Raw genomic sequence first — 21298 nt, forward strand, 5'->3', positions numbered from 1 at the left:
ACAACATAAAACCATTTAGGCTCTTCAAAAGTATTCAATGATTGACATAGCCACTGTTCTTTTCAATAACTGCCATGAGTCATCCATACATTGAATCTGACAGCTTCTTCATCTGTTCACCACAGCCTCCCAAATACAGTTCAAAAGAGGTGAACCATCTTCCCTCACTGTAAATCTCACTTGAGAACGGCCTACAAGGTCTCAACAGGGTTTAAATCAGATGAGGAAGGGGGCCAGGTCATCATTCAGTCACCTCTGATGCATTTGCTGGCTAGCCAAGCAGTGGTGTACCTTGATGCATGTGATGGAACATTGCCCTGCATAAAGATCATGGTCTTCTTGAATGTTGCTGACTTCTTTCTGTACCACTGTTTGAAGAAAGTGTTTTCTAGAAACCTGAAGTAGGTTAGAGAGTTGATTTTCAGTTAGTCTTCAACCTGAAAAAGGTCCAACTAGCTTATCATTAAAGATACCAGAACACAGCAGTACCCCTCCTCCACCTTGCTGGTCCCTGGCATGAGCTGGTACTCCGTGCCCATTAGTGATCCACCCACAGGCCCACGCATCCCATCCATCTAGAGTCACTCTCGTTTCATTGGTTCACAAAACCTTTGAGAAATTGGTCTTCCGGTATTTCCTGGCCCAGTCATGACACTTCAAGCTTATGAGTCTTACTCAGTGGTGGTCATGTTTCAACCATCCTTACCGTAGCCATGTCTCTGAGCACTTGACATCTTGTACTTCTGGACATTCCTGGAACGCTGCAGTTCTGAAATACGGTGGCACTGGAGGCTAATGAGTTCCTGGTAAGTCTTTTACAGTCAACTCGCGCATTTTTCTTCTCCATGTTTTTTCACCTCGGTTGTGTATTCATAAAGCGTTTGATTGTCTGGTGGTCATGCCTCAATAGTTTTATAATCTGCACTGTGCTGCATCCCTCTGCATATCACAGGCATTTTACAATTTTTGACTTTTCAGTCAAAGTTAAATCCCTTTTTTGCCCCATTTTCCTGAGGTAGAGAAGCTGCCTAATAATTATGTACACCTTATATAGGGCGTTAATCATTTTAAACCACACCCTCCCGCATTAAACAATTAAACTTCATCTGATGATAATTATACCCCAGTCAGTATTCATGTTTATAATGGTTAAGTTGGCTGCACTCACACTCTTAAACATAAACATAGCATGTTAAACATGAGTTGTTCATTGCTAACAGCAGCCATTATAAACAGTGCTAAATAAAACATTCCCTCATGCTTTTGATTAGTTAAACAGTGGGTTATTCATTTCAGTACCAGCATCAGTATTGGTATCGACGAGTACCAAAAAACACATACTCGGTACAGTTACTTACCTGTATCCAGGTCAAGTACCCGTGTTAGTTTCTCATCATATGGTGGTATCCGTTAAAGTTACATTAAAGTTCCCTAAAAGTTGTGCGGTCGCAGCATCTTTTCCTGCATCCTGTTACTGCTAGTTTAACTGTAGCAACAATAAATTAGCTTTAAGTTTCAATGCACCTTTTATTCTGCATTTGGTTTAGGTGCAGCAGCTGACCAAAGAGAACTTTCTGGGATTTTCCCCACTGTACTTGGTGGGAATTTGATCAAACAACTGTAATTTACCACACTGTGTGATCTGGTAGAAAAGTGTGTTTAACCAGTCTATAACATTACTTCCATCTCCACCCCTATGGTGCTGCAGTATCACAGAACCTGCTTCATCTCCGCATTTACAAAATGTCCTCCTGCCTCTCAAGTGTATTTATGCTGCAGTAAGTGTGCGAGTCTGTGAGGTAGAATTTCACTGTTGCCGTGATGGTGTGCAATGTCTTTTCTCCTAAAATGGTCCATTAGCTATTACATGTGCTGACTGTACAAAAAAATTGGGGGGGGGCCTCAGACAGACGGAGTATTGAGTATTATTTTCGAAAAAGCGATTTCATACAACAATGACGTTGGTAGAGAAGGCATTCTAATGGTTTCATTACTGTTGGGTGTATGCATCTTTGGAGGTGAGTAAGATGAATGCCAGTGTTTAAAATGCACAGGAAATTTGTGTGCTAACAAAAAGCCAAAATGTGAACGTGCCAACGTTTAACTGATAATCTGCCGAGTGTTTTTCTTTAGCAGACATATGCTTCAGTGATGGTTCCCTTTCATTCACTGATAACAGGACAGAAACACACCTCATGATGGAACATTCAGATAAGCGCTGGACTAAAATACATATGCACGCACCCACATACAATGCAAAAAATGTTAGAAGAAGCCATTTAAATGGAGAGAAAACAACAAAAGGTCTGTACAGAGTAAAAAAAGATTTAGCTCCTTAGTTACTTTAAAGCCAAAATAGCTTTAAGATGAGTCATTTTATTTAGAGGATAAAATGACTCAGAATCCACAAAACCCTTACAAGTTTTACCAGCTTTACACACACTCTTATGTAGCTCAGTTTTCAATTAAGTACAATGGTGGCTCATCAACCATAGAGGCAGGTGGTGCTTCCATGGATAGGACTTGTTTGTCCGGCACATCCTACAGATGCTCGATCAGATTTGGGGAATTTGGAGACCTTGAACTCTGCGTCATGTGCCTCAAATTTTTCCCAACAATTTGTGCAGTTTAGCAGGACACATTATCCTGTTAAAAGAGGTCACTGCCATTAAGGAACACTTGCCATGAAGGGGTGTGCTTGGTCTGCAACAATGTTTAGGTAGGTGGTACATGTCAAAATAACATCCACATGAATGCCAGGATCCAAGGTTCACTTGCTGCCTTATACATACTATCCACAGGTGAAAATGTAATGAGAACCAATGATATTAACTTCAGGTGTCGGTGGTTTTAATGTTATGGCTGATTGGTGTTGTGAATGAGGACATTATGAAGAGATGTACAACAACTCCATAAATGTTAAATTCTGTTGAAATACTACTTACATATTTTGAGTGGTCAAAGATGTAGAAATTGTTGTATGTAGAATGTAGAAATTGTGTGTGTGTGTGCGTGTGTGTGTGTGCGCGTGTGTATATATATAAATAAACAAACAGATGTTCCCATTTATTTGGCTGCCTTTCTAGATGTTGCCCTGCATCTAATGACCAAAAATGAGAACTGCAACAAGCACTAATAGAGGCACACTGGGGCAGCTACGACACTGCCCCGTTCTCACTCTATGAACATTTTCAGTGGTAGACATGAATGTTAATGATAGGGTTGCAAGACCACATTTTTTATTGTGATAATTAAAAAAAAAAAAAAAAAAAAAAAGCCACATCCAACAAGATCTTATTTGGAATAAATATGTAAACAATGATTATAGCATTATGGAGTGAATAATGTCCGTACATCAGCAACCCATGAAATCTGGCAACCCTGATTAATGATTTATAGCTCTTCAATGTGCGCCTCGCTGGCAATGAGAAACACACCTGCTGTATCAAACACAGCTGAAGAAAGGTACATCTAAAACCACTCAAAGCGTGCTGATGGACCGTGTACGGATTGACTAGGTTAATCTAAGGAGGCAGGTGATGGCGAAGTCAATTATTATTAATGTCTGTGTGCTTAGTCCATATGTTACAGATACGGTGAATAGAGACGGGTGAAAATGATGCTGGAGGTTTTATTTAATCTCAGCATCCTCAGTGGATTTAAAAACAGAAAGATTTCCACTCAGTGAGTCAGGCTATAGTGCCACACTCAGCCAAATGCAACTCATCTCCCCCATCTGTTATTCATCAGCTCCTCCATGTTCAACTCTCTCCCTAAACACCTGACCTGAGGGGGGAGAGAGAAAGAAAGTGTGTGTGTACCTATCAGAGACAGATGGATGCAAAGGTGCCAAAACAAAGGGCACTGGATGAGCAAGACCTCAATATTGGAGAGGAACAAAGATGACTAACCGCCATAAAGCTTCAGCATATTCACCAAGCTGAGACGGTCACACACACACAAAGTTGGACACACAAGGAAGTCGGACACAATGAGACAAACACACAAAGACAGACAAAACACACACACACACACACACACACACACACACACACACACACACACACACACACACACACGGAAAGACACACAATGACACAAGGACAGAGGTGTACACACACGTCATGACCATCACAGAGAAAGGACATTTAATAATGATAACAGACTCCACAGCACACATAGCAACAGTAAAACACCACACGAAACACTTCTGCCTTGAACAACACTCACACAGCTACAGAAATCTTGACGGACTTTCATGTAAACCTCATTTCTCAAAATAAGAGCAAAACAAAATCAAGGCTATTAAGTGAAACTATGATTCATATTTTTGAAATCTTTTCCTTCTTATCAAATTGGAAGTATAATGCTGTTCTGTTTTCTTAAATAGATCAGAGTGATGATCATAATACATAAACTGCAATTACTGGAACTGCAATTAATCTAGCAGAAGTAGGAAAACTAAAAATCGACCCATAAACACGGCGTCAGTCACGGCTAATTGCTGCCGCTCGTGAGTGGAACAGTGGGAGCTGAAACGCTCGGATTCGTGCACGGAAGAAGATGTTCATGGCCCGTTTTGCACACACACGGTTAGAGCACATAAAAAAAAAAAATAAATTATATATATATATATATATATATATATATATATATATATATATATATATATATATATATATATATATATATATATATATCCCCAGTAGGCACATGGGTGCACTCTAAAACAAGACAAAATAAGACTAGCACAACCACGGCCACCATTTCATAAGAATAATGAAGTATGAGGAAGACGTTCTCGAGGACTTTCATCTTATAAAGCAAACTGAAAATAGAGACCATATTCACATCTCTTCTGCTGTCATGTTTACGGAATTGCAGCAGCCTCCCTGATGGCCAAAGCAATCTGCGGAAAAGCGCATTCATTTTTCATGGAGCTGCAGCCGAACAGGAGCAGCCTTGAAATCAGAAAAGCTTCAAAGGGATCAGGTGAGGTCCGGAGGCAGAAATATGGCTATGGAGGGACAAAGACTCGAACGACAGACGCTCATGCCGCACAAGAGAGCACGCATGGGGGGGGCATTAAAAAAATTCATAAAGTATTATTTAATGTTCTGTATAACATTCTGAATCAAGTAACCACCAGAGAAACAGCAATAAGACAAAAATTAATTACAATAAAACATTCTCCTCACGCTTTCATGCAGGTTTTCCTGTAGCTGTTTGCTCCTCCTCACTGCAAGTATCAAAGCCTAGTAGTGTCTAATTAGACAGCAGGAAAGACAGTAAGCCTGACAGACAGACAGCTACTGCTGAGTAAAACTGGGCAGGGAAGCTTGGAGAAGGGTACACAGGGTCAGAAAGTTCCTACTGCTCCTGGCACTGGCAGTGTGACAGAGATAATGCTATTTAACAAAAAGAAATGTCATAAATAAAAAGTGCCACACATACAACCGCTTCCTCGACCAAACCGAAACCGTATTTGCAGTGAGTGTGAATGAACGAGGCAATCCTGGTCTAGTTCTAAGTGAACGCTAGCGAAGTTCGACTGTAAAGTGATTTGAACCAACTACATGAACCAAAAGTGTCCATACACAGGGGACTGTGTTTGCAGCACCACGTCGGTTGTGCCTTCGTCAGTGGATGCTCGTGGACATCCACTTCTTGGTCGGTCCCCAACACTTCCGGTCTTTTTGAATTTGTTAACAGTGTCGTGCGTGATGCACTCGCCACGTTTCCTGTTAAAGCTTGTCAATCCAGCCAAGAGAACGATTTCAAAACGTTCTTTTGTCAAAGGCATTCTTAGATAGAGATAGAAAAATACTTTATTGATCCATCCATCCATCCATCTTCTACCGCTTACTCCTTTTCAGGGTCACAGGGGAACCTGGAGCCTATCCCAGGGAGCATCGGGCACAAGGCGGGGTACACCCTGGACAGGGTGCCAGTCCATCACAGGGCACAATCACATACACACTCACACACCCATTCATACACTATGGACACTTTAGACACGCCAATCAGCCTACCATGCATGTCTTTGGACTGGGGGAGGAAACAGGAGTACCCGGAGGAAACCCCCGCAACACGGGGAGAACATGCAAACTCCGCACACACATGGCCCCGGACCCTGGAGGTGTGAGGCGAACATGCTAACCACTAAACCACCGTGCGCCCACTTTATTGATCCCCCAAGTGGAAATTAAAGGCCGAAATCTGAAAAAGATTTTAAAATAGATAGATAGATAGATAGATAGATAGATAAACTAAAAATCATAAACTGAGCATGAAAATTTTTGGAAGGACATTTTGCTAACAAGTGGTAATTTTCCCCTTTGTATGGAGACTTTTGCGTCACCTTGTATTTTGGGTTTTAAGTTTTATAGAAGCAAGCTTCTAAACTGAGCCGTAAGGCCTAATCTGAACCAAAGGACAGAGCTGTAGTGCTGCAGAAATGTGTTCTTGGACACTTGGACCAACATACAAAGCACTGGATGTGATGCACAAAGTTTGATCCAGAATTAAATTTCTCAGTGCTTCACAGTTCTCATCACCGACGCAGTGAAATGAGTGAATCTAATACTACTGAGACTGTGTGCCTTTACATGTGACCCAAATACTTGAGTCAGAAACAATGATTCATCCTGGCCTTGTTTGGTGGAACGGGTATCACCAGTTCAGGTTTTACAGAAAGACAACTTTCATAAGTCACATCTGTGCGTGAAATCTTCACAAGGCAGAATATATCCCTTTATTGTTATAATCCACTGATCACATTAAATAATTCTTGCTGGTTTACTTTTGCTGGTCTTGGATAAATAGTTCAGGTGAAGGATTTCTAATTACATGTACACAAAAATCCTCAGCATATCTGAGGCGTAATCACTCTTCTTTAAACGCGTTCTTTGCTTCATATACTCAGTCCTGTAAGTGGAGGTCTTTTACCCCAAAACCTCAGACTGCTGTTTTCAGGTGAAGCAGAAGTCCATTTCCCAAAAACTGGGCTCAAAAACAACTTTCACAGTTGACTAAACGTAACAAACGAATTTGGGTTCTCAAAAAAAGTGTGAACGCCACCACCCATCATTCTTCATTGTGAAGACAACTAATTACAAAGTAAAATAATTACATAATGCTGCCAATGCTTGGGGTACGCATCATGCCTTTTTTGTGTCCTGCTAAACCTGAGAACTGGTGATTTCCTGCCATGTCATTGACTACAAAGCATAAAATCAGGCCATTAGATGAAAAGTGTGAGCTGTTCTCCATAGAGCTGCTCTGGAATGAACAGTCCTGCAGCTCCCCTGCTAAGCCATGAGATCACCATTTGGAGTAAGTCCAGCACTTCTATTACAAATGACTATCTTTTCTCTCTTTTTTTTGTTACCCCACACACACACATTCCTTTTTTTAGCTCCAGTCCAATCTCCCACTTCCATTCTTCACCTTTCTCCCTCTCTCAGTCTGTCTGGTTGGCTTTCTAATCCAGCCCATGTAATTGCTTGAGCTCTAGCTGTAAGCCTTCAGCAATGTGGGCTGAGGGCTAATAGAGAAGTGACAGTCACAGAGATGTGTGTGTTCATGAACGCTGGCTAAAGTTGTACTGTATTGGGCTCTTTCTGTAGACGAATGAACAAAATGGTTCCTTCTATGCTATTAAAAAGGTACAGTCAGCAATTTAGGTGGAAGTAAGCAGTGACTAAATATAGCCCTTAGTTTAGTGTTCCCTCTGAAGTCACACCCCCAAAATACCTAAATCATAGCACAAGAGCTTTCTGAAATGATAGGAGAAAAGAAAATATAGAGCAAGTGGTGATCTTCGGGGCCAAAGCACCACTCAATCCACTACGTGCTTGGCCCCCTAATAAGGAAAACTCTTGCTTTGTGTTTGGACCCCCAAATTAATGGAATATTCTAACCGAGAGAGAGAGAGAGAGAGAGAGAGAGAGAGAGAGAGATTAAATAGGTATACAAGGAAGTGTCAAATCTAACACTTTGCAAATAATTTGTAACTAATGTTAATGAAAATTAGAAAGTAATTTAAAAAACCTCTGCTCTCAAACAGTTTGACCGGCAGATGGAAACAGTTCACGCTTTCTACGAGTGACATCAGACGGTGATTTACAAATCGCTTGATCATGCCAAGTATCAAGTGGTGGTCCAATGCTCAAGGACCACTCCAGTAAGGATTTGATACACCACATAGCAACAGACTCAATAGGAAGAATATCCAGAAGCAAAAACAAAGTCCCTGCTAGCGCAGACACAGTGTCTGTCGGGGTTTTTTGGTTCAGTTTTTTTTATTCCAGAGTATCCTTAATTTTGGGGCAAGAAATTTAAATTTTGGTGCATCATGTGACAAAAAAAAAAAAGAAAAAAGAAAACAGCTGACCTGTAGACTGTCATCTTCTTTGACCAGCTCTTTCTGGGGGAACAGGTCCTTGGCCTGGATGTACTCCAAACTGGGAGGCCCCTCCTCACCCTGCAACACAACAGTAATCACACACACTGTGTTACAGAAAGCATGCACATACACAAAAAATGATACTATTCAGCATAATAATTGTGCCTAAAGACGTATACAGAAGTAAAACCCTGTAATATGCAAATGAACAACATTTGTGTTCTGGTCAAACTCATGGAGACAAATATTTAAAGGATTAATTCAGCTAATATATATATATATATATTCAACAGTAAACGCATCTTGCCTGATCAGATAGATTTGCAAAAAGGGATAATAATGTGTGTGTGTGTGTGTGTGTATATATATATATATATATATATATATATATATATATATATATATATATATATATATATATATATATATATATATATATATATATATATATATATATATATATATATATATATATCTCACACACACACATAATTATCCCTTTTTGCAAATCTATCTGATCAGGCAAGATGCGTTTACTGTTGTATAATATCTTAAATTTTTTCCTCAGCACTATGAGCCTAAAGTTAAGTCATTTTTGGGTGAACTAGCCTTCCCATTACTTGCTGAGCACATTAGCCTTGTAACTCCTGTGTAGTATTAAGAAGCAGACATGAGACACCAACTTGATCGGCTACATTTGCATGAAGTGCAAAATTACCAGAGTTTATAATTATGTTTGCGCAAAATCACTATTCTCGTCCATATCATGCACTTTTAAACTAAAGCTTCAGCAGATACTAGGCAATATCTCTACTGTTCTGAAGATTAACACAAGTGCTAACATGAGAGAATTAGTTACCATGCTAAGCCAAGTGTTTGGAAGCGGGTTATGTGCTTGTACATGCACATACATTAAAAAAATAAAAAACAGATTAAAAAAAATCAATCAATCAGGAGTTTACCAATACAGATTCCCAGAAAGTTTCTTTCTGGTCTAATGTAAAACGTCATTTCAAGTCAAGTCTTAATCTGTAATTGCAACCAACAAGGTCCCAACAATCACGTAGCAGATTAAACATTGACTGAGAAGGACCTTGAGCAATCACAGGGTGAGGTGAAAGCCCTGAGCTTGCCACTGGAAATGACTCTACTATAAACCCAGACAGTGCTTTAAAGTTAAAAGATCTACATCTTTAGGACAGTGGTCACCAACCCTGTTCCTGAAGACTACCTTCCTGAAGACTCCAACCATAATCGTGCCCACCTGACCATCTAATCAATACCTTGAGAAGTTCTTGATCAACTCAAACAATTGTTTTAGATTTTTAGTAGGAAATGAAACATGCAGGAAGGTTGATCTCAAGAAGAGGGTTGATGACCAGTGCACTTAAACAATTAGTGATGGACTTGTTTAAAGAACTGGCATAAAAAGTTAAATGGGCCAGGCGCCGAGTCCTGTGTTCTCTGCACTGAGGAGCAGCTGAAAGACGTGCCAGATGTCTTGCATGATAAACCCATATATACATATACAGCACACTGTTACAACTTTACAGATGCACAAAACTTCTTTGGTTTCATGAATTCATTCTAAATAAATAAACAGATATAGTTAGATGCTGTTAAAACACTTTTGTACTTGTTTTGTATTAGTTTGCTACGTGCAAGTATGCAAGAAATCCCACGCAACTTGTTGATCTATCAGTTCTAAGTATAAAATGGAACGTACGCCAAAAGCTGATGAAGTATCTCCACATTGCAAAATGTAACCTAATGAGGCAGCCAGACACAAACATAACACCAATCTGGACTCACTGGTGAGACGTGACCAGAATATGCTCTTGATCCGAGTCCACCTCACACTCGGGTATGCCAACTTAAAAAGTTAAAGGTCAGACTGAACATTAGCAGGTGCTTGGATGATAATATGCAGGAGCAATCATACGTGGGTCATTTTGGGGACAGAAACGCAGACACACTCGACCAGGGACAAACAGGAAAATTTTTCTGTATGTAAAGCAGTTAGTTGTTGAACAGCTTAAGCAGACTTAACTTTCCAAATCTCAGAATCACTGATCTGCTTACACTACAAGACTGGCAATCCCTTGCAATCAGTTCTTTGATGCAGGCAGCAAGGATAGTCTGTTCTGCAAAGAGAACCAGAAGTACGGTCCAAAACAATTTATACTGTGGACCAACCGGAACCATGTCATGTACGTTTTATTTTATAATTTGTAAATAATTTCTTATAAATGCAATATTATTGCGGTTACATTTTGCCCTCATCCTGCCATACAGATAAATGGATGATCGAACTGGATTCAGGGATCTGCTGCACGTGACCGCAGATGAATCTCATTTCCTCTCTGATGCTCACTGGCTATTGCTCATCGCTGTTCTGGCAACTAGCCTCAGAGGAGGAGCTTACAATATATGACTCATTGCTATGAATATCAAACTTGCTTTAAAATATTGACACTCAACAACAGTTGATGTAGCCAGTAGTTGCTGAGCTTGGGTGGTAGCCAGCAAGCCTTAAAATTAACCTATGACTTGGAAACCTCGGATAAAGTCTTATAGTTTGCACTAAACAAAATGCTGTGCTGCAGTCAACTGACAGTCAGTAAGTACAAATGCCTATTATATAATAATTTCTAAAGCCTAGCTTGCTGACTTTGAGCCAGCTTGTGCATTTGCCTTCATTAGTGCAAGGAAAGATGAGACAAATCAAGAAGACTTCCCAAAAACATCCTGTTATCCAATTCACTTCACATCTGACGGGGAATGAACCATCCAACATAGAAACCCTCTTTAAAAGACACACAGCTAGAATAATTCACATCCTTCCTTACCAAGCTCACCCAAACAACAGATGTGAGAGAGACAGACAGAGACACAGACAGCAATCCAGATGGCAGGACAGAGGACATACTGAAGAGAGGAGAGAGTAGAGGAGAGCGTGACCTTCCAAAGGCCTCCGAGAACCTCTGTAACTTCAACTCTAATTAAAACCAGTCACTACAGAGCTATGGTTATTCTCCTAGTCTGTCTAGTCATTTCATTAAGCTACATTGCAAATGAGGTCATCAAGATTATACAATATTAAACTGCTTTTCATAAGTTCTGCGCTTTAGCGGGTAATACCGCAGAATGGCCAAGAGGCAACTCTGCCACTAAAAATAAGGACAAACAATGACTCAACATTTCCTGCATTACCCAACACGGGTCCTCGCCTTATCAAAACACTGGCCTGAGTTAACCTAGAGGCCAGAGATGTGAAAAGAATACTGCAATAAATGTGTGGCAGCTGGAGAAACCCTTCACATGGTCAAATTCTGACCACATCTATAGAAATAGGTTTGCTTTATTATCTATGTTTGTATATACATAAGAGCCACCTGTAATTGTGAGTGCTTATATATTACATTAAACCAAAAATTGCAGCAAGCAGTTTGTAATTCGTTTGTAAGAACAGCATTGTACTTAACCAGTAGAAAATGTTTCTGCTTCTAAACCTGCTATGATTGGCTATGAACAGCATCACATTTCCAGAAATAACACCGATATTGCCCAACAAGTGCAAGTTAACCCACTTGCAGAAATGTCTCCTTCACCTACTCCCCCGCAAAACTCATCCTACATTAGCACAGTCTCCAAGGCGGGTACTGAACTCCCATCATCCATCAGTGCCAGTGCGCCGACAGCCTGGAGACGGCATGGCAACACCCAGCCCTCTGTTTAGCCAGACGTGCCAGACATTACCTGCTGAGCTCATGGTAGTGTTAGACAGATATTACGTGAGAGTCACAGATTGTGCAGCGGTTCAAGTACAAGTCAATAGCAATACTGACCTTTCAGCACAAATACAAATACGATATCAATCAATCAAAGCTTAATGGTTATAGTTGACCAAACACATAAGTAGCCATATTTGAGTGATTTTCCACAGGTTATCAGTGCTACACTGTGATTTAACGGAAAAAAAGAAACAAGAACAGCATCATGTATGTGAAAAAAAAAGAAAAATCTGATTCGGCAAAACATCCGAAATGAATAAAAACACTTCATAGTCTCCAAGATTAGTGGGAGGATCTTATCTGTACATCAAATGCATTGATTTCTAACTTTCAAACTACTGTTATCCATCCCATCGGAACGTGAAGACTCCAATGGTACAGGAAGCCCATTTATTTATTTATTTATTTATTTTTACAAAAGTATAAATCGGGATCTAAGCCATGTCACCAAATTGTCCAAAAGTCCACCAAGTGACACCGAAGTGTCACCAAAGCACTTCTCTCTGAGCATTTGACATGTATGTCTGTGCTAGACCAACCGAGTGACAAGCAGGGATGAGGTCAAGACCAGAAAACCTGCCAGGCTTCTATAAAGCATGCTGAATTAGATGCTGGTTTTGGATTTTAGCTATGAAAGGTATTCATCAAGCCATCCATCCATTTTCTGTACCGCAACTCAGGGTTGTGGGGAGCCTGGAGTGGGTGCCAACCCATCACAGGGCACAATCACACACACCTATTTGGACAATTTAGAGATGCCAACCTACAATGCATGTTTTCGGACTGGGGGAGGAAATCAGAGTACCCGGAGGAAACCCCGAAGCATGGGGAGAACATGCAAACTCAATGCACACACAGGGCAGAGGTGGGAATTGAACCCCCAACTCTGGATGTGTGAGGCTGGAGGTGTCCGTCTATCTCCCACATTTCCTGCCCCCCACCAGGAATGTGGGAGATAGCCTGACGAATCCATCTCAGCATTGGATTAGAAGGATGGCACTTCATGCAAGTAAATTAGCTCGTGGATAGAGATAAGAAGAGTAGAAGCCAAAATGAGGCAATTGCATAATAAAGACAAGCTTCAGTTTGATTCAAATCACACGACACCACTGATACCATGTAAGAGCATCAATAAGCACTCCAAGTTAGCATGTGTAGGTAATTTGCCACTACACACAAGCCCATTGGTATGTTAATTCTACACTATAAATCCTTATTAGTCTGGTGCTCGAAAGAAGACTCCAAAGAGACAAAGCGAGTGGGGGGGGACAGTGTGTTAAATGAAGAAGAAACGAAAATCAAGTAAAGAGTGAAGGACCAATTAGTGGCTGTGTCGAGTGCATTTGGCAGGTCTAACAGAACGGAACCAACCCGGAAAAATGACAGGACATGCCAAATTGCCCAGGACCAACTCCCTGAGATTGGGCCAATACCTCTGCTGGATGTTCATTCCCGTAAAAGCCAAACTGGCTTGGTTAGTCAGATGACACCTCAGGGACAATGATTGTTCACTCCTCTTGCTGTAAAGCCATTTGGGAGACATTGTCTCCATTTCTCGCATTACTAACATCACTTGTGCTCTCTCTCTCCCCATTTCTTCCCTTTTCTCTTTCTGATAAACATCCCACCTCTTTCACAAGGATCCATTAAACTGATGAATGGAATTCCAATCTTTCCATTTACACTTGGCATGAGGCCACGAGGGCAGATGTGGCAGAAGCTCAAGCGTTCGATTAGCAAAATGGACCGTCTCAAGAGTGCATGGAAAAATTTCTTTTGAAGCAGCATACTCCCCATAAAAGCCTGATCAGCCTGCAGTCGTGTTAAATGAATACGGGAGCAGTCTCAAGACTATCACTCATTACACTGAACAAGATGATCCAAATAAACTATTGGCTGAAGTTGATTACAGACTATATCATAACGTGTCCTCCATGTCAAATTATACAAGGATGATCCGTAAATGTAAGACCTGAGATTAAACAGTTATGTTCTACTCAAGTCATCAATTAGGACGATCTGGACATGGGGACCCATAAACAAAAACGCTTTAAAGTGTAAGTAATAAAGATATTTTTCTGACTGTTAGCACATTTCCTTTACATTTCACCACCGTCAAAAACATTTGTAGCTGTACTGAGAGTTTTGCATAAATCTATGCCGTCCTTTTGGCTTTTAGACACTGCCAGAACTTTGATGTCAGCAGTCTTTAAATCAGACACCACATTATGTATCCGAAGACCACCGATCTCAACTTGCAACCAAAGAATTCTTTTACAATGTAGGATTTTTGTCTGTGACCAACAATTCATTATTATATGCATTTAAAACAATTCTGCCTGCAGGATTCAGTGAAGTGTTCTACATAAAATGTATACTGACAGAATTCAGCATCTACTTTTAGACTTCCTTGTAATCAAGATTCAAGTAAGCAGCAATTTTGTTTTAGGTTTTCTTCCCAGTACAGATTAAAAAAAACAAACAAACAAACAAAAAAAAAAACAAAACACACAACCCAAAAGTGTCAAAATTAATGCATGTAGTAATCACACACAAGCTACACATGCAGCAGATAGAAGATTAGGTTGAACTCCAAAAGACGCAAATCAAAAATCCATTTATGTGCTCAGAGACACCAGATTCACTCGGTAATTAATTAACCTAATTTATTAGGAGAGTTAGAAAAACACAAATCTGTAAAGTCCAATCTTCAGGACAGGAATTGAGTAGCCTTGTATTAAACAGTCCCTCCAGGATTACGCGATTTTGCGAACGCTGAAATTAACGCAAAATCAAGCAAACTCCGCAATTAGTCAGAGCTTGAAATTTTTCTAAATTATTGCAGATTTTCCACAGATTTGAGCCAAGATGCGTCACATGACATTACGACACGTATTCAGCCAAAGCCCTACAAGGTCTCATTTTCCAACAAAAACTGGAAAAACCTTGCAAAACTATTTTGTGCAATTGCAATTTCACCAATTCAAGTAGTTTTTCACAAAAAAACAAAAACAAAAAACAATAAATATTTCACAAATAAAAAAATAAAATCTCAGCAAAATCAAGCATTTTTGGTCACAACAACCATAAAGAATGATCAATTTAAAAAAAAAAAAAAAAAAAAAAAAAAAAAAAAAAAAAAAAAAAACCCCGCCACACAACAACAACAACAACAACAACAACAAAAAACACACACTCTGAACTCCTGTACGGACCGATTAAGCTGTTAAACTGCATTTAAAATGGTCATGTACAGCACAGCAGGGTTTCAAACACACAGTCTGCAGGATCTCAAGCTTACAATCCATCCCACCAAATGAATGCAGAACCTGTGTGTTGAAAATTAAAACTGCCATGTAGACCATAACTGAACTGAAAGGTTTGACAAAGCGCTAGGTTGTTATTCTACTAGGCGGCAAAATAGAGCCATCAACTCAGCTGCTGGCGAAACTGAATATCTGAATGATATTAGCAAAAGATTTTATGTACAATCCCAATTAAGTTCAGGTCAGCTCCACAAGTTTAAAATAGGGGTTTAAACTGCAGTCTGTTCATCCGTTTTACAGGTGATACATGTTCAGTTTTTTTGGACTCCGAACATACTTTTCAGATCACTGATGTGTTATTGGTCTACTGAATAGATTTTGTCATTGACATTGGACTCCGTGGAACGTGGCTCATGAGTCTGACGTGCAGGGCTTGTAGATACAAATGAGCGTGTTTACGTCAAGAGCATTGCTCAAATGCACAAAGGGTGCTCAAAGGTGAGAGGCTTATCTGGCACGAGCACCAAATTACATAACGGCAAACAAACAAGCAGTAAGGGTAGAGGAATAAAATCAACTGCAACAAATTACCTTAAATTAGGAAATTGAGCAATCTTAAAATGAAAAGCGTTTAACAAATCATTTGCTGTTGACGATACACCATTTGTGCTGGCGTCATAGTGGAAAGTAGTGCGTTTCTACTTATTCATGAAGTGAATAAAGGAAAAAGACAAGAAAGAGATGGATGCTAGAACACCTGCAGCGCTCATCTGGTATTCTGGGAGACTGTCTTGCTCCAGACAGAAGCAATACATCTCCAAAAAGAGTACGTGAGGTTTAATACCAGCCTCTCGGAAGTCTACCATGGATATTCAGCATGTTACTCCATCAAATGAGCTATCCACCACCATCTTTCTCCTCCTGCTATGTATCCATCATTCCTCCTTTACAGGTTCTCTGTGGACCGATGATGACGTGGCGAGTCGTGCCGTGTTTCGGGGAAGCGCAAGTGTCGTATTACTGAAGTCTGGTTTATAACCACTCCGCATGGGTGTGTGATTATGCATGAGCTCCGAGAGGGACTGTGAGAGCAAAACGAGAGGAGATTATTCACTTCAAACAAGAAAAGACCAAATTACACCCAGGGAGAAATAGAGAGTATTAAAGTGTACAACTCATCCAGACACACTTTCTTACACTGCCCCAGATATACACAGATGAAAGGGGGGGGGGGGGGGGGGGGGGAATAATCAATCGAGGAAGATTCAGAGACATGCATGACAGATAAATCGAGGAAAACAAGTGTGAGAAATAGAAAAAACTAAAAAGGTAATAAGTGTGTGTGTGTGTGTGTAATAGAGAAATATAAGATTGAACCTTATCAGAGTGAGCGTCATTAATAAATATTAAGGTTTTCCTAAACACTACATGGTACAGCTACATCTTATTAAACATTTAATTCAAACGCCTTTCATCGACATTCTGACAACGCTTTCCTGCATGACCCACAATGACATCCGACTACCTGCTGATAACGGTGCTAGTTGAATTTAACATTTGCTTCATCTCTACCTAAAGAGAGTGATGCAGCAGCGCTTTAGTCCTTCAGTCTGTCCAGCTCTCTTGCCTCCTAATTTGTACACTCTGCACAAATAGATCAACTTCCAAAGCTTCAACTTTCACCTTGATACCATCAACACCATAGTGCTCATCATCGTGTTCGTCACTAACTAGACATGCCGTGTCTCTGCGCAACCCTGCAGCATACAGCTGCACTGAATTCTGCAACTTTGGAGCTCAGTGTTTGCAGTCTCCACCATTTCTACGTTGGATTTCTCATTAAATGTGACACCACTGGAAAATGGCGAGTGAGAAGAAGTTCGCTCCTAAACCCCCCACAAAAAAACCCCCCAAAAAACAAAAAACAATTGCTAGCACAGTTACAGTGGTGTTCAAACAACGACCCTCTGTGACGTCACCATACTTTCTCACAGGAATACCGAAAATACAGCAGCAACCACCAGAACCGCTAAGGGCATCACAAATATTCCAATATAAACATATCTAATGTGTCTCAGCACGGCGTTTTCCTTTAAGAATTTTTATTTTTTTCCCCCTCTATAATCAGCTCAGGACTGTGATGCCCTTCTAGACCCTACTTGATGGTAGACTCAAAGTACACACGATGTGGAGGAGACTTGCCTCTGAACACCGAGTGTAATGAATAGTCACTTCCACACTACAAGCATATTCTCACAGCTGTACTGAAAGTGCTGCATCAGCTGTCATGATCAGCTTTAAACTACACACATTAATTCATTATTTCACAGACAGGAAGCTCTCAAACCTGCATCCAAACTAACTATTTACTGAATCGGGATTCCTGAATTCCAATGACACACACACACACACACACAAACCCCCCCTGACTGAACTTGGCTTTAACGGGATTTTCTACCGCATAAACAGAGCTGAGACAGAAATAAGACACGTGTTCGTTTTCTTCTTATACTTCGCAGGCTGTTTTTTCCACATGCTGAACGTTTCACAGGTTTTCCTCTGTCGAACGTGTGAAAGAAAGTGTGTGCGTGAAAACAGGCTGCAAACTTGGAAGGAAACCTTATTTTAACAGTGTACTACACCGGATTTAAACGACGTTCTGATTAGGTGCCGTTTTCTTGCCTAATGTTCACTTTTTTGTTAATTAAAATAAAAATCAGTATGATTCATCAAATCATGTTAAAACATTTTCAGTTTTTACTAGAGAGACATGAATGAGCACTTAATAGCTTTAGGCAGAAGCCATAACTCCTCGCTGTTTAATCAGCACCTATCAACTACCAGAAATGAAGAGTTCTACACTTCAGAGACTGAAACGTTTCTCCTCCTTAAATCTCTCTGCATACAGTTTCACTCTCTCTCCTCTATTCTTTCCATCCACTCCCGAGGAGACACTGGTCTGACGACACAAAGATGGAGGACACGCTGTTTTGCACAGTCACTCTTCTCTCCATCCTCCCTTTGCTGTTCCTGAAAGAGCTGTTCCCTCGGGTAGGTCCTATCTTCAAGAAAGGACCTACTGCTCAGTGTGTTTTACTGCCAGATGGTACAGAAACACATTGTTCTTTTACTTTGCTGACGTATGCCAATGGAAAACAGTCTGTCTCCATCCCTGAATGCAACTGAAACCTGGCCAAGTCTAACAAAACTTTCATTTTCAACACTGTTAACGTGACGAAGGCTGAAGCTCAAATGCTGTTCTACTGGGCATATAGTGCACTACAGTGCAGTGCACCACAGGCCTACAGTGCGGTGCACCACAGGCATAGAGTGCAGTGCACCACAGGCATACAGTATATTGCACTACAGGCATACAGTATAGTGCACTACAGTGCAATGCACTACAGGCATACAGTGCGGTGCACCACAGGCCTACAGTGCAGTGCACTACAGGCATACAGTATATTGCACTACAGTGCAGTGCACTACAGGCATATAGTATATTGCACTACAGGCATACAGTATATTGCACTACAGTGCAGTGCACTACAGGCATACAGTATAGTGCACTACAGGCATACAGTATAGTGGACTACAGTGCAGTGCACTACAGGCATACAGTATATTGCACTACAGTGCAGTGCACTACAGGCATACAGTATATTGCACTACAGTGCAGTGCACTACAGGCATACAGTATAGTGCACTACAGGCATACAGTATAGTGGACTACAGTGCAGTGCACTACAGGCATACAGTATAGTGGACTACAGTGCAGTGCACTACAGGCATACAGTATAGTGCACTACAGGCATACAGTATATTGCACTACAGGCATACAGTATATTGCACTACAGGCATACAGTATAGTGGAATACAGTGCAGTGCACTACAGGCATACAGTATAGTGCACTACAGGCATACAGTATATTGCACTACAGGCATACAGTATAGTGGAATACAGTGCAGTGCACTACAGTCATACAGTGCAGTGCACTACAGGCATACAGCATAGTGCACTACAGGCATACAGTATAGTGCACCACAGTATGTAAGATTTTTTGCATACTTTACATGGCTCTTGGGTGAATATATAGAGTGTGCAACAAGAAAACTACTGGTTTAATTCATTAAAACCCAAAACAGCTCCTTTAAAATCATCCTACAACAAAGAGACATGTCCACTATCACATATTACTATTGAGAGAGAGAGAGAGAGAGAGAGAGAGAGAGAGAGAGAGAGAGAGAGAGAGAGCCAGATTAAAATAGAGAAAATGAATGACCGAGGTGATAAAGGATGAATAAATGAAATGTAATATGAGTGTTCAGAACACCAGACATACACACGCGCGCGCGCACACACGTCTTGTTTCCATGGCAACAGCCCATGTTTTCCTGGACCCTTTCTCTTTCAAAACTGGAATTCACACTCGTCTCGGTCTCCTCACACATCCTCCAGTCTGCTGTCGCTTCCTTCTCTATAAACAAAGCGCTGCCACGTGGACCTGCCTGAGGAACCTAATCTGATCAGGGGCTTTGCTCTGGATTAGATTACCTTTTATGCATTAGGACATCACTGTCAGCCCATTTCTCACACACACACACACACACACACACACAAAATGATATTGTACAATACCACACTACATTATCTTGCCGCATCATAGTCCAGATGCTCTGTACTTAGAACCAAGATCAAAAAAAAAAAAAAAAAAAATTTACTTATCAATTATCATGATTAACATGACAATACCTAGACTCTCAGACTAGAATAACAGTCAGATATCTGGATACCACTGCAACAAAATGAGCAAACAGAAATCTACATTCATAACTGCAGATCATGTTCATCCACACGTTCTAGTTTTCCAAGGAAAAGCCCTTTTAATCAGAGCAGTGAGAATTAAATGTGTGTGAGAGATGTGTGAGAGAGAAAGAACAGAGACATAACCATCATAGCAAACTGGTGTTTATTCACGCCTTGTCATCTCTCCTTTACTTTGAGTGCTAATTAATTTCACAGAGCAGATCTTTAAGAACAGGGGACATGGATGAGAGCGCACCGACATCCTGCCTGAGCTGGAGAAGGAACGAACACACTGGATCGCTGGCCTTGTAAAAGACGCCATGTTCCTGATGACCGTCGCGGATTTATTGATCTGTCCTAATCAACTGAACAACTCGCAATGCCCTTCACTCAAAGTGTTCGAGTCAATCGCAGCATTGCTCATCACATTTCTGGATCCATTCCCACCATGACAAAACAGGAAACCCCGGTCTTCACAGGTTTGTGCTGTGGTTCTGCGCTTCTCTATGTTAAACTTCCATTAACCTTTGAATGAGAAACAACGAGAGTGTGCTCTTCTTAGAGGATCGTCAGAAGGCATCAGCTTGGCTTCTGACCCAAATACGTTCATGCAGATGTTATTGATCGCGCGATTGTGCACAAGGATACAATGGCACCTTTGTTTTAAAGGATAGAGACTACTGTTAAAGTAGACTGCAGTGCAAATGCAATTAGAGACCTTTACCTCCACAGCCAGACAGTGAAATTTGGCCACTGCTAGATTGAAGACACACACATTGATTTTTATGTAAAGCAAAATGAATAAATAAATAAAATAAATTACACAGACTGATAAAAGGGTTTTCACATGTAATTGGTTTACATATACACAGCTGGGAAGTTACACAATAGCAACACCAATTTTACAAGAATTTAATTAAAAATCAACTCAATCTTGAAAGCACTCATGCACCGACAACCTGACATCGTAAATACGACTTCCCAACTCGAAAATACGAACTTCCCAGGAAGACTTGGACGGACA

At 40.6% G+C, this 21298-nt stretch overlaps 1 protein-coding gene across 9 annotated transcripts in view; it reads right to left on the reverse strand.

The window, feature by feature from the left end:
• Window positions 1-21298, reverse strand: part of mtmr4 (myotubularin related protein 4) — a 69796-nt gene that overhangs the window by 22666 nt on the left and 25832 nt on the right. For all 9 annotated transcript variants that reach the window (XM_053617693.1, XM_053617696.1, XM_053617692.1 and 6 more), the window contains one exon: window positions 8396-8485. In XM_053617693.1, coding sequence (XP_053473668.1) covers window positions 8396-8485 — 90 coding nt within the window. The remainder of the gene's footprint in view (window positions 1-8395; window positions 8486-21298) is intronic.

Source organism: Ictalurus furcatus, chromosome 28 (genome assembly GCF_023375685.1).
Source record: "Ictalurus furcatus strain D&B chromosome 28, Billie_1.0, whole genome shotgun sequence".
Taxonomy (NCBI): domain Eukaryota; kingdom Metazoa; phylum Chordata; class Actinopteri; order Siluriformes; family Ictaluridae; genus Ictalurus; species Ictalurus furcatus.